General features: G+C 47.7%; 1 protein-coding gene across 2 annotated transcripts in view; it reads right to left on the bottom strand.

Annotated features, from left to right (window-relative positions):
• Positions 1-3,681: 3,681 nt before the first annotated feature.
• The window catches only part of LOC106583974 (beta-1,3-galactosyltransferase 2), a 32,733-nt gene continuing 21,589 nt past the window's right edge, over positions 3,682-14,825 (bottom strand). For both annotated transcript variants that reach the window (XM_014168700.2, XM_014168701.2), the window contains exon 2: positions 3,682-5,992. In XM_014168700.2, the coding sequence (XP_014024175.2) occupies positions 4,277-5,578 (1,302 nt within the window). In that variant the 5' untranslated portion in view covers positions 5,579-5,992 and the 3' untranslated portion in view covers positions 3,682-4,276. The remainder of the gene's footprint in view (positions 5,993-14,825) is intronic.

The raw sequence follows: 14,825 nt of genomic DNA, 5'->3' as shown, positions 1-14,825 counted from the left end.
TCAAGTCCCGCCAGATTCCTGTGGTTTTGGGGTTCTCCTGGCTCCATTGACACAATCCCCTCATCAACTGGTCTATGGGTGCTATCATGGGCTGAAGTCCGTTCTGCCAAGCCCATTGTCTGAAGTCGGTGCATCCTGCCCCGGGACGTCTCCTGGGGGCTCGGAAGTTGCTCCGGACCTCTCCTCCATTCCTGCGGAGTACCAGGACCTCCGGGAGGTGTTCAGCACGTCACAGGCCACTTCCCTTCTGCCACACTGCACCGATGACTGCGGGATTGTCCTTCTCCCTAGCACCACGCTGCCCTGGGGAAGTCTGTACTCTCTGTCGAGACCAGAGACCAAGGCTATGGAGAACTACATTGGGGACTCCCTAGCTACATGATTTATCTGTCCCTCTTCCTCTCCCCCTGGCGCAGGGCTCTTCTTCGAGGAGAGGACAAGACCCTGCACCCGTGCATTGACTACCAGGCAATGACATTACTGTGAAGAAGCGTTATCTGCTACCACTCATTTACTTGGCCTTCGAGCTGCTCCAGGGGGCCACGGTTTTCTCCAAGCTGCATCTACAAAAAGCCGACCCCTTGGTGCGGATACGAGAGGGGGACGAGTGGAAGACTGCCTTCAACACAGCCAGCAGCCACTACGAATATCTGGTCATGCCCTTTGGCCTCACCAACGCCCCTGCTGTGTTCCAGGCTCTTGTGAATGATGTTCTCCGCGACATGTTAAACCGGTTTGTCTACATTGATCCTCGTCTTCTACCGCTCCCCCCAAGAACACGTGCTCCACATCTGACAGGTTCTCCAGTACCTTCTGGAGAACCATTTGTTTGTTAAGGCGGAAATATGCGAGTTCCATCGCTCCACCATTCCCTTTCTGGGCTACATCATCTCTGCTGGGAGTGTCCAGATGGATCCCGAGAAGGTGAGAGCGGTGGTGGATTGGCCTCAGCCTACATCCAGGGTGCAGCTGCAATGCTTCCTGGGGTTCACTAACTTTTATCGCCGCTTCATCCAGGGTTACAGCACCCTGGCCTCCACCCTGTCTGCCCTCACCTTTACCAAGGTTCCGTTCATGTGGTCCTCTGCCGCTGACCGGGTGTTCCGGGACCTTAAACACCGCTTCACCACTGCTCTTGGTTCATCCTGACTCTTTCCATCAGTTTGTGGTGGTGGCCGATGCTTCGGATGTCGGAGTGGGGGCGGTCCTGGACTTTAAGATGCATCCCTGCACCTTTTTCTCCCACTGTCTCAACGCCATGGAGAGGAACTACGATGTGGGGAATCGGGAGCTTCTCGCAGTGAAGATGGCATTGGAGGAATGGAGGCACTGGCTAGAAGGGGTGGAACATCCGTTCATTGTGTGGACCGACCACAAAAACCTGGAGTATCTCCGCACCGCCAAGCGCCTCAACTCCAGGCAAGCGAAATGGGCCCTGCTGTTTACCCGGTTCAACTTTTCCATCTCCTACCGGCCGGGGTCCAAGAACATCAAGCTGGATGCCCTGTCTCGCCCTATAACCCCACGGTTACCTCCCCGGAGCCCGAGACCATCCTTCTCACCTCGTTGCCAGGCACGTCACTCAGCTGGTGTATAGGGAAACAGGTCTGGGAGGCGCAGCGGTCCCAGCCGAACCCTGGGGGGGCCCAGATAACGATATTTGTACCTGACGCTGTCCGCTCCGCGGTCCTGGAGTGGGCTCATTCCTCCAGGCTTGCCTGTCACCCAGGCGCTCGTCAGACCCTGGCCTTAGTGCGACAATGCTTTTGGTGGCCTACTATGGTTCCGGATGTTGCCGCTTTTGTCGCCGACTGCACAGTCTGCACACAGAACAAGACGGTAAGTTACGGATGGTCTTCTCCAACCACTGCTTGTCCCTCACCATCCCTGGTCCCATATATCCCTGGATTTTGTCACGGGCCTTCCCCCATCTGAGGGCAACACTGCCATCCTGACGGTTGTCAACCGGTTTTACAAAGCTGCCCACTTCATTCCTCTACCCCAAATTACCCTTGGCCAAGGAGACAGCTCAGCTTATGGGGCATCACGTCTTCTGGATCCACAGACTCCCGGTGGACATGGTCTCCGACCGGGGTCCACAGTTCTTTCCCGGTTCTGGAAGGTGTTCTGCACGCTCATTGGGTCATCGGCCAGCCTGTCCTCTGGATTCCATCCCCAGTCCAAAGGCCAGTTGGAGCGAGCCAACCAGGACTTAGAGCCGACTCTTCACTTCCTAGTCTCCGCCAAACCTACCACCTGGAGTCAGCAACTGGTATGGGTTGAGTACACCCGCCACACCCTTCCTTGCTCTGCCACGGGTCTCTCGCCCTTCGAGCATTCCTTGGGATATCAGCCAGCGCTCTTCCCCGAGAAAGAGGAGGAAGTCAGCAATCCCTCTGACCAGATGTTCATCCGCCACTGTTGCCGTACCTGGAAGAGAGCCCGGACCGCTCTGTTTAAGACCACTTCCATGTATAGGTGACAAGCGGATCGCCACCGGACCCCTGCTCCATGCTATCGGCTCGGGCAGAGGGTATGGCTCTCCCGTAAACTTTCCCCCCGTTTCATCAGCCCGTTCCCCATCTCTAGAGCCATTAGCCCCACTGCTGTTTGTCTTTTGTTACCCTGTACCCTCCATATTCACCCTACTTTCCATGTGTTTAGGATTAAGCCCGTGTCTCACAAACCTTTGTCTTCTGTTTCCAGGCCCACGCCTCTTCCTTGTGTCATTGATGGCCATCCGGTGTACACAGTGACACCACCTGAGTGTTCAACCACGGGGCAGGGGTTTCCAGTACCTGGTGGACTGGGAGGGTTATGGCCTGGAGGAGAGGTGCTGGGTCCCTGCTAGAGACATCCTGGACCCAGCCCTCATCGCCGAGTTCCACCGCCGACTCCCTGGTCAACCAGGTAGGACGCCAGGTGACGCCTCTGGGGGGGGGTACTGTCACACCCTGATCTGTTTCACTTGTCTTTGTGATTGTCTCCACCCCCCTCCAGGTGTCACCCAACTTCTCCATTATCCCCTGTGTATTTATTCCTGTGTTATCTGTTTGTCTGTTGCCAGTTAGTCAAGTCAACCAGAGTTTTTGTTCTCAGCTCCTGTCTCTCTTTTTCTCGCCCTCCTGGTTTTGACCCTTGCCTGTCCTGACTCTGAGCCCACCTGCCTGACCACTCTGCCTGCCCGTGAGCCTGCCTGCCAACCTGTACCTTTGCCCCACCTCTGGATTATTGAACTCTGCCTAACCTGACCCTGAGCCTGCCTGCCGTCTGATACCGTTGCCCCACCTCTGGTTTACTGAGCCCTGCCTGCCTTGACCTGTCTATTGCCTGCCCCTGTTGGATTATTAAACCATTGTTAATTTGACCTGTCTGCATCTGGGTCTTACCTTCATACCTGATAATATATGTAAATGGTTGTTGACTGCAAAATGGCAAAATGAGCTGTTGGTGTATAATGGTGAATGAAAGATAGGCAGCGTCAAGTGAGACGTTTCTCAAAATTATAAACAACAAAAGCAAAAGAAACCTGAGAAATTCAATACATTTAGTTGTTATTCAATTCATTGCACATTTGCTCATGTGCAGACTCATCACACTCAATGTAAAGCTTTAGAAAATACAATCTCAGTAGTTATTCTGAGTGCTTTCACCTTGGCTGTAAATAAAATATATGGCATATTGACAGGTAAACCCTTTTAATTCATATTTTATGATAATTATGTAAAGCAAACATTGAGAATGAGGGCAGCATTAGTGGTCCACATCATAAATATATTCATAATTTCTGTAGGTAGTGATGCATTTCTCTCTTTCCCTTTTCCCATCCCATGTAAATACTCTTAATATTATTAATTGTTTATAGTTCTTTGACAGAATTGTCCCCACAGTTAGTGACCTACCTGTTGTGTAACAAAACCCCATCAACCACTGGCCTTGTCTCTTCTGATCATTGTATTTGCACCTGAAAGTGGCAGAATCCCCACTTTGCAGTTTTTTTATGTTGTGTGCATGCTTTATATTGCACATAAACATGGAACGTCACTAACCTTTTTAAAAAGAGTTTTCAACAGGTTTACAATACATAACATCTCTCTCAAATTAAAAAAATAGTTTTAATTGACTGTACACAATACCAAAAACACTGCTCTTTCCCAGGTAGTGTATAGTGCTGAGCTCTCTTAACATGCCCTTTCCAGATCCAACCATTCTTCTTGTCCACTTCCTTACCATTTTGTCTTCCTGTCCAGACTTCCCACGGTAAGTAGAGTTATCATCACTGATGTCTCTCTGCGTGATACTTCCTGTGTCTATACCTCCCATTCCTTTCCTTGGCCATGTTGATGCATGCATTGTGCTTGTTGGTCTGCAGGTGGTTCCAGTACTTGACCAGTTCGTTGGGCTCGAACTGGTGGGAGGTGATGAGATGGCTGTACTTACAGCTGGAGTAGGACACCCTCCAGTGGTTGAAGAGAAACTCGTTGGGCGGCGGTGTGGGGTCAATGCGGAGCTTGGCTAGGCATATGCCCACGTAAACGTCCTCCAGATGCAGCCTCCGTATGCTCAGAGACGCCTGATAGATCCTCTCTGCCATGTCCCCAGATAACACATACCCGGTTCCCGAGCAGAAGATGGGGTACCTCTCGCTAGGGTACAGCTCTGGAGGCATGTACCACTTGCTGTCCTTGTTGCGGTTGGGTGCGTAGCCCCTCATCAGATAGCCAGTGAAGTAGCTCTGTCTCGGTGGGAGCTCGGGCTTCAGCAGCTTCTGGATGAGATACTCCGTGTTAACAAACATGTCACTGTCTGTCTTCATGACATAGTGCGCCTGCGGGCAATGGGTGGCCACCCAGTTCATGCCCATCAGGGTTTTGATGGTGAGGTTGTAGTATGTGTCCTGATAGTCCTGCTGGATGATGTCATGGTGAACCCAGCTCTCCTCCTCAATGGCGGTCTGGGTGTACCTGTCCGAGCTCCGCCCTAGACCCAGCAGGAAGAGTCGGACGAAACCTAGACCCATGGCCACGCTCTCGTTGCTCCACGTCTGCCGGATAGCGTTCCTGGCGTCTACCTGGCCTGGCTCTGCAGCGATCAGCAGCACCAAGAACGGGGTGCTGTCCCTGCACTTGAAGGGCTCGTTGAGCATGTAGCGGTAGGGCTGGGAATTGAGCCTCCCTCCCACGCCCATCTCCTGCTGTAAACTGTTGTTGGCGCTCATCGAGTTCTCTAGTCCCGTTACGCCCACCATGGCTCCCCCTCCACCGCCACCCTCAGCCTGCTGGGAGCTGAGGTTAAGCTGGGGCTTTGGAGGCACGTAGCCTGTCTCCCTCCACAGGTTCCGCAGACTCAAGCTCTGATTTGCCTCGGCCTTGGCCGTGCGGAAGCCCCTAACGGTGTAGGTCAGGGGGTTGTCACGGGGCCCGGTCCGGCCCGGCAGCCAGTCCTGGTGGCTGAAGAAGAGGAAGAGGGTGAAGAGGAGGGCCAGGGACAGGAGACCCGCCATGTGGGTCCGGAAGAGCGAGCGCTTCATGGTCCAGGTCATCTTCATGGGGCAGCAGTGCCGTCGTCTCCACTGCATGGTGGATCAGCAGGCAGGGGGAGCAGGGGGCTGCAGCTGCTCTGGATGGCGCGGCGGCGGTCACATTCGATCACGTCAAACATGTGTTTGCCAACAGCCAGAGGGTTATCTGAGCTGGCAGATAGGTGGGAGTGAGCCCCTGGCGGACCTAGTAGGGATGTACAAGGCCCCCTGGCAGAGCTAGAAAGGGGTTGCTTGAGGCCCCACACAGAGCTAGGAGGGGGATGGTTGAGCCCCCTCGTCGAGCTATTCTTGTGTCCCCTGGCAGAGCTAGGAGGGTGCTGACTCTGTGGCCATGGAGGCAGGTTCCAGGCTCTTCACTGGCTCTGCAGACACACCAAGGATCATGCTCCAGGTACGGACTCTTTCAGATCAGAGACTGGAGTCGCCTTCTTAGTGGATCACCTCTCTTATCTGGGAAGACAGAACAGAGAAACAGGCTTGGCAAATGTTCAGAAATGTGCCTACTACTGTAGAATTGTATGGCGTTGAGCCATACGTATGTCAACTGTTTAAATTTAATAGATTTTACTATATCCCCATGAGGAGGAACAAAGCTTATTTAAAATGATTCAGCTTTGACTTTGTGTTTTGTTGTTTCTTTGCATTTTATTCTTAGTGGCGGATGATCAAAGTAATTCAGAATGACTCATCTATTCAAATATGAAAACCCTCTGCTGCACTGCATGAGTAATGTATAGTCAAAGAAATAGAATCCAATAGAATGGATTCTATGTGTACAGTATAATGTTACGCATTCACCATGGTAAGTACCTCTTGTAGATTATATTTGCACTTTCCATGAGAGCAGCAAAACCTGACACTCATCTCCACTGGCCTTAAATGTTTGCATAGTAAACGCTCCGCCTGTGGTGGATTGTTAATAATGGGGAATTGAGATGGAGTGAAGAGTGGATGATGACGTCTGGATGATGACTGCAATGGGTGATAGGGCGTAGATGCTAGTGGGGAAGGGAGACAGGGGCTTGTGTGTGTGTGCGTACGTATGTGCATTCATATTCACGTGCATGTGTGTGAGTGTTGTAACTATTTGTGGTACTATAGATATGTATTAGGGAGCTGTGAAGGTGATATTGCATACATCCATGAGCATGTCAGTGTGGATAGGGTGTGGATGTATACCAGCAGGGGCCTTCTGAGAATTTTATATCAGTTGTGTTTTGCTTTATAGTCTACTTCCTGGTATGCCCATAGTAGAAATTGCATGCTAAAACAGTAATTACTTAATAATTACACAATGACCAGCTGTTCTCTTTCTTTGTGAGTCATTTAAACAACCAGTGCCATGTTCCATTCGGCATCAATTAGTTCTTTATTATGATGAATTGTTTGAAGAACCAACTACATTATTATTACATAATTTCTCAATAACTAGGTAACCAACAGTTGAGCAGGACTGTGAAACAAAGCGTAGCTGTATGTATAAAACTCCAGAGAGCTAGACTTGCATAAAAACCAGGTCAACATCAACTTCAGTAACCTACCTCTCCTCTCCAGTTCAAGTGCACACAGTATGTGTTGTCTCACTTCAATAGATTAGGCTGCCTACATGGGCGGAGAATCACGTCACAGTTAATTTTCACCATAAAATGCACCTTTATAATAAAAGCATTACATGCATAATCGCATTTGTGGTCACTTTTGAGAATGGTGTTTTCCTGCTAATGGAACATTCCAGCCTTGCTGAAGCCCCCTAGATCATCACCGATCCTCCACCAAATTTCACAGTGGGTGCGAAACCTGGAGAGGCCTACAAGCCACAGTGTCTCGTACCCACCGTGAAATCTATGGACAGTCATGGCCTAAAGTTTTGAGAATGACACAAATATAGATTTTCACAAAGTCTGCTGCCTCAATTTGTATGATGGCAATTTGCATATACTCCAGAATGTTATGAAGAGTGATCAGATGAATTACAAAGTCCCTCTTTGACATGCAAATGACCTGAATCCCCCAAAAACATTTCCACTGCATTTCAGCCCTGCCGCAAAAGGACCAGCTGACATCATGTCAGTGATTCTCTTGTTAACACAGGTGTGATTGTTGACGGGGACAAGGCTGGAGATCACTCTGTCATACTGATTGAGTTCGAATAACATACTGGAAGCTTCGAAAGGAGGGTGGTGCTTGGAATCATTGTTCTTCCTCTGTCAACCATGGTTACCTGCAAGGAAACATTTGCCGTCATCATTGCTTTGCACAAAAAGGGCTTCACAGGCAAGGATATTGCTGCCAGTAAGATTGCACCTAAATCATCCATTTATTGGATCATCAAGAACTTCAAGGAGAGCAGTTCAATTGTTGTGAAGAAGGCTTCAGGGCGCCCAAGAAAGTCCAGCAAGCGCCAGGACCGTCTCCTAAAGTTGACTCAGCTGCGGGATCGGGGCACCACCAGTACAGAGCTTGCTCAGGAATGGCAGCAGGCAGGTGTGAGTGCATCTGCACGCACAGTGAGGTGAAAACTTTTGGAGGATGGCCTGGTGTCAAGAAGGGCAGCAAAGAAGCCACTTCTCTCCAGGAAAAACATCAGGGACAGACTGATATTCTGCAAAAGGTCATTTTCTCTGATGAATCCCCTTTCCGATTGTTTGGGGCATCCGGAAAAAAGCTTGTCCGGAGAAGACAAGGTGAGCGCTACCATCAGTCCTGTGTCATGCCAACAGTAAAGCATCCTGAGACCATTCATGTGTGGGGTTGGTTCTCAGCCAAGGGTGTGGTCTCACTCACAATTTTGCCTAAGAACACAGCCATGAATAAAGAATAGTACCAACACGTCCTCTGAGAGCAACTTCTCCCAACCATCCAGGAACAGTTTGGTGACGAACAATGCCTTTTCCAGCATGATGGAGCACCTTGCCATAAGGCAAAAGTGATAACTAAGTGGCTTGGGGAACAAAACATCGATATTTTGGGTCCATGGCCAGGAAACTCCCCAGACCTTAATCCCATTGAGAACTTGTGGTCAATCCTCAAGAGGCGGGTGGACAAACAAAAACCCACAAATTCTGAGAAACTCCAAGCATTGATTATGCAAGAATGGGCTACCATCAGTCAGGATGTGGCCCAGAAGTTAATTTGAGGTCAGGGCTCTGTGCAGGCCAGTCAGGTTCCTCCACACTGATCTCGGCAAACCATTTCTGTATGGACCTCACTTTGTGCACGGGGGCATTGTCATGCTGAAACAGGGAAGGGCCTTCCCCAAACTGTTCCCACAAAGTTGGAAGCACAGAATTGTCTAGAATGCCAATGTATGCTGTAGCGCTAAGATTCCTCTTAACGCTAAAGGGCCTAGCCAGACAATGAAGAACAGCCCCAGACCATTCCTCCTCCACCAAACTTTACAGTTGGCACTACGCAGTCCCATGTAGCTCAGTTGGTAGAGCATGGTGTTTGCAACGCCAGGGTTGTGGGTTTGATTCCCACGGGGATCAGTATGGAGAAAACATTTATGAAATGTATGCATTCACTACTGTAAGTAGGTAAGTGGGTTTGATTCCCACAGGGGACCAGTATGGATTTTTTTTTTTTTAATAATGAAATGTATGCATTCACTACTGTAAGTCGCTCTGGATAAGAGCGTCTGCTAAATGACAAAAAATGTAAATGTAACATGTATGCATTTGAGCAGGTAGCGCTCTCCTGGTATCTGCCAAACCCAGATTTGTCCGTATGGCTGCCAGATGGTGAAGCGTGATTCATCACTCCAGAGAACATGTTTCCACTGCTCCAATGGCGGTGAGATTTACACCACTCCAGCTGATGCTTGGCATTGCGCATGGTGATCTTAAGCTTGTGTGCGGCTGCTCGGCCATGGAAACCCATTTCCTTATGCTTCACAATGAATAGTTGTTGTGCTGAAGTTGTTTCCAGAGGCAGTTTGAAACTCGGTAGTGAGTGTTACAACCGAGGACAGACGATTTTTAAGCACCACGCACTTCAGCACTAGGCGGTCCCGCTCGGTGAGCTTGTGTGGCCTACTACTTCGCGGCTGAGCTGTTGTTGCTCCTAGACGTTTCCACTTCACAATAACAGCATTCTACTGGCAATGTTTCCCTATGGAGATTGCATGGCTGGGTGCTCGATTTTATACACCTGTCAGCAATGGGTGTGGCTGAAATAGCCGAATCAAATCAAAGTTTATTTGTCACGTGCGCCGAATACAACAGGTGTAGTAGACCTTACAGTGAAATGCTTACTTACAGGCTCTAACCAATAGTGCAAAAAAGGTGTTAGGTGAACAATAGGTAAGTAAAGAAATAAAACAACAGTAAAAAGACAGGCTATATACAGTAGCGAGGCTATAAAAGTAGCGAGGCTACATACAGACATCGGTTAGTCAGGCTGATTGAGGTAGTATGTACATGTAGATATGGTTAACCTCTCTGGGCTAGGCGGGACGAATTCGTCCCACCTACGCAACAGCCAGTTGAATCCCGTGGCGCGATTTTCAAATACCTTAGAAATGCTATTACTTCAATTTCTCAAACATATGACTATTTTACAGCATTTTAACCTGTTAGGGCTAGGGGGCAGTAATGACACGGCTGGATAAAAAACGTACCCGATTTAATATGGTTACTACTCCTGCCCAGTAACTAGAATATGCATATAATTATTGGCTTTGGATAGAAAACACCCTAAAGTTTCTAAAACTGTTTGAATGGTGTCTGTGAGTATAACAGAACTCATATGGCAGGCAAAAACCTGAGAAGATTTCATGCAGGAAGTGGCCTGTCTGACAAGGTGTCGTTCTTCTTGTCTCTGTTTATTGAAGAGTGAGAAACTTAGCTATAACGTGACACTTCCTACGGCTGCCATAGGCTCTCAGAAGGCGGAAAAATGCTGAATCGTGGCTTTGCAGGCTCTGGCTGAAAAAAAGTACCGCGTTTGGGTAGTGGCTGGTTACAGTACTGTGAGACTCAGGCTCGTGCCCGCGTCGACCGAAAGCTTTCTTTTCCTTTGTCTGTTTACCTAAAAGGATATTCCCGGTCGGAATATTATCGCTTTATTACGAGAAAAATGGCATAAAAATGGATTTTAAACAGCGGTTGACATGCTTCGAAGTACGTTAATGGAATATTTAGATTTATTTTGTCACGAATTGCGCCATGCGCACGACCCTTATTTACCATTCGGATAGTGTCTGGAACGCACGAACAAAACGCCGCTATTCGGATATAACGATGGATTATTTTGGACCAAACCAACATTTGTTATTGAAGTAGAAGTCCTGGGAGTGCATTCTGATGAAGACAACAAAAGGTAATCAAACTTTTGTAATAGTAAATCTGATATTGGTGAGTGCTAAACTTGCCGGGTGTCTAAATAGCTTGCCCGTGATGGCTGGGCTATGTACTTAGAATATTGCAAAATGTGCTTTCACCAAAAAGCTATTTTAAAATCGGACATATCGAGTGCATAGAGGAGTTCTGTATCTACAATTCTTAAAATAATTGTTATGCTTTTTGTGAACGTTTATCGTGAGTAATTTAGTAAATTGTTAGTGAATTCGCCGGAAGTTTGCGGGGGGGTATGCTAGTTCTGAACGTCACATGCTAATGTAAAAAGCTGTTTTTTGATATAAATATGAACTTGATTGAACAAAACATGCATGTATTGTATAACATAATGTCCTAGGTGTGTCATCTGATGAAGATCATCAAAGGTTAGTGCTGCATTTAGGTGTCTTCTGGGTTTTTGTGACATTATATGCTAGCTTGAAAAATGGGTGTCTGATTATTTCTGGCTTGGTACTCTGCTGACATAATCTAATGTTTTGCTTTCGTTGTAAAGCCTTTTTGAAATCGGACAGTGTGGTTAGATTAACGAGAGTCTTGTCTTTAAATAGCTGTAAAATAGTCATATGTTTGAGAAATTGAAGTAATAGGATTTTTAAGGTATTTTAAAATCGCGCCACTGGATTACACTGGCTGTTGCGTAGGTGGGACGAATTCGTCCCGCCTAGCCCAGAGAGGTTAAACAACACAATGTAACTCCAAGTCAATCACACTTCTGTGAAATCAAACTGTCCACTTAGGAAGCAACACTGATTGACAATAAACAAAATATTCCATTACCGTACTTCGAAGCATGTCAACCGCTGTTTAAAATCCATTTTTATGCCATTTTTCTCGTAAAAAAGCGATAATATTCCGACCGGGAATCTCCGTTTAGGTAAACAGAGGAAAGAAAACAAAGCATTCGGTCGACGCGGGCACGAGCCTGAGTCTCACAGTACTGTAACCAGCCACTACCCAAACGCGCTACTTTTTTTCAGCCAGAGCCTGCAAAGCCACAATTCAGCTTTTTGCCGCCTTCTGAGAGACCATGTGAGCCGTAGGAAGTGTCACGAAACAGCAGAGATCCTTTGTAATGGATAGAGATGGCAAAGAAGGCCAAGAAATGGTCAGACAGGGTACTTCCTGTACAGAATCTTCTCAGGTTTTGACCTGCCATTTGAGTTCTGTTATACTCACAGACACCATTCAAACAGTTTTAGAAACTTTGGAGTGTTTTCTACCCAAAGCCAATAATTATATGCATATTCTAGTTACTGAGCAGGAGTAATAACCAGATTAAATCGGGTACGTTTTTTATCCAGCCGTGTCAATACTGCCCCCTAGCCCTAACAGGTTAAAGTGACTATGCATATATGATGAACAGAGAGTAGCAGTAGCGTAAAAGAGGGGTTGGCGGGTGGAATCCAGTACTTAGAAGGGGTTTCCACATACCTTTGTATATATAGTGTATAACAGAACAGTAAAATAAAGCATTTATCTGGTACTAGTATGTATGTAAACTCCTTAGGACTTGTGGGCTGGTGATGATGGAGGTAGAATGGAATGGTAAGGGGGCTTCTTGCATATCATCAGCCGGGATTAATGCCAGGGGCGGAAGTATAAATTGCAGGTTTGCACAACATGACGCTGGCTAACGCTACTCTGCGCCGCTCTGGTGAGCCTGTGCAATCAGCCCCCCACCGCTCCATGCCTCACCAGCCGGGGCGGAGATTCATCTGTCAAAAGGAATTTTCAGGCTCCAGCAAGCAGTATTGCAGGAGCCCCAGCCAGCCACCGGCGATATCAGCCTTCATTCACCTTGCACCTCTAGCTTATCAATACCTTGCCTGCCTGCCTGCCTCTCTGCCTGCGTGGAGAGAAGCCTCCCTGCCAGCTCTTGCTCTCTGAGTACACACACATACACAGGCATATACACACACACACGCACACACACGCACACACACAAACATGCTGCCAGATATTGGCAGGCTGAGGGGCCTACGTTTCTTTCCATATAATTGAGACACAAACAGCTCAGTTCCTGAATTCTTCCTCCATTTCTTTCTGTCTTACTTTCAGTTTGTTTGTTTATTAGCATTGTGTTTGTTCATGTGTTATGATGTGTAATGCTATGAGAGAGTGGGTGAGTGAGTGAGAGAGAGGGAAAGTGTTTACTCATTTGTCACAACAACTGGATGGGAGCATGCTAAACTTTTGAGCAGAATGTGCTTACCCTGTGCATGCAATTACAGCAGAATGAGAATGGCCAAGGCTGGCTTTGCTTTAAAGGTTAACACACTTTACATCAGAGCAAATCGAATGCTCGAAAGGTTTCTGTTGTCGCCTATACATGGAATAATTATCAGGAGTCTAATACAGTATGCACACACGTGTGGGAGCGCACACACATGCACACACACAGAGTTTATCCGCAGGAGAGATGTTGACGTGTTGTTTGTCAAATCAAATAAAATGTTATTGGTCACATATATGTGTTTAGCAGATGTTATTGTGGGTGTAGGGTAATGCTTGTGCTTCTAGTTCCGACAGTGCAAGAATATCTAACAAGTAATATCTAACAATTTCACAACATATACCCAATACACACAAATCTAAGTAAGGAATGGAATAAAGAATATATAAATATATGGAGGAGCGATGTCAGAGCGGCATAGACTAAGATACAGTAGAATAGTATAGAATACAGTATATACATATGAGATGAGTAATGCAAGATATGTAAACATTATTAAAGTGACTTGTGTTTCATTTATTAAAGTGGCCAGTGATTTTAAGTCTATGTATAAGGCAGCAGCCTGTAATGTGCTAGTGATGGATATTTAACAGTCTGATGGCCTTGAGATAGAAGCTGTTTTTCAGTTTCTCAGTCCCAGATTTGATGCACCTGTACTGACCTCGCCTTCTGGATGGAAGTGGGGTGAACAGGCAGTGGCTTGGTGATTGTTGTCCTTGATGATCTTTTTGGCCTTCCGGTGACATCGGGTGCTGTAGGTGTCCTGGAGGGCAGGTAGTTTGCCCCCGTTGATGTGTTGTGCAGACCGCAACACCCTCTGGAGAGCCCTGCGGTTGTGGGCGGTGCAGTTGCCGTACCAGGCGGCGATGCAGCCCGACAGGATGCTCTGAATTGAGCATCTGTAAAAGTTTGTGTGGGTTTTAGGTGTCAAGCCACATTTCTTCAGCCTCCTGAGCTTGAAGAGAAGCTGTTGCACCTTCTTCACCACACTGTCTGTGTGGGTGGACCATTTCAGTTTGTCCGTGATGTGTACGCCGAGGAACTTAAAACTGTCCACCTTCTCCACTGCTGTCCCGTCGATGTGGATGGGGGGGATGCTCCCTCTGCTGTTCCCTGAAGTCCACGATCATCTCCTGTGTTTTGTTGATGTTGAGTGAGAGGTTATTTTCCTGGCACCACACCCCCAGAGCCCTCACCTCCTCCCTGTAGACTGTTTGACGTCGTTGTTGGTAATCAAGCCTACCGCTGTTGTGTGATCTGCAAACTTGATGATTGAGTTGGAGGTGTGCATGGCCATGCAGTCATGCGTGAACAGTGAGTACAGGAGGGGGCTAAGTAAGCACCCTTGTGGGACCCCAGTGTTGAGGATCAGCGCAGCGAAACGTTGTTTCCTACCTTCACCACCTGGGTGCGGATTGTTAGGAATACATAGGTATTCCTCTTGTTGAAATGGGATAGGGCAGTGTGCAGTGTGATTGCGATTGCATTGTCAGTGGACCTATTGGGGCGCTAAGCAAATTGAAGTGGGTCTAGGGTGACAGTGTGACAGATGGAGGTGATATGGTCCTTGACTAGTCTCTCAAAGCACATCATGATGATAGTCATTTAGTTCAGTTACCTTTGCATTCTTGGGTACAGGAACAATGATGGCCATATTGAAGCATGTGGGGACAGCAGACTGGGATAGGGAGAG

The sequence above is a fragment of the Salmo salar genome, chromosome ssa23 (assembly GCF_905237065.1).
Source record: "Salmo salar chromosome ssa23, Ssal_v3.1, whole genome shotgun sequence".
In the NCBI taxonomy this organism is placed as follows: domain Eukaryota; kingdom Metazoa; phylum Chordata; class Actinopteri; order Salmoniformes; family Salmonidae; genus Salmo; species Salmo salar.
This window is presented reverse-complemented; position numbering and strand designations above follow the sequence as displayed.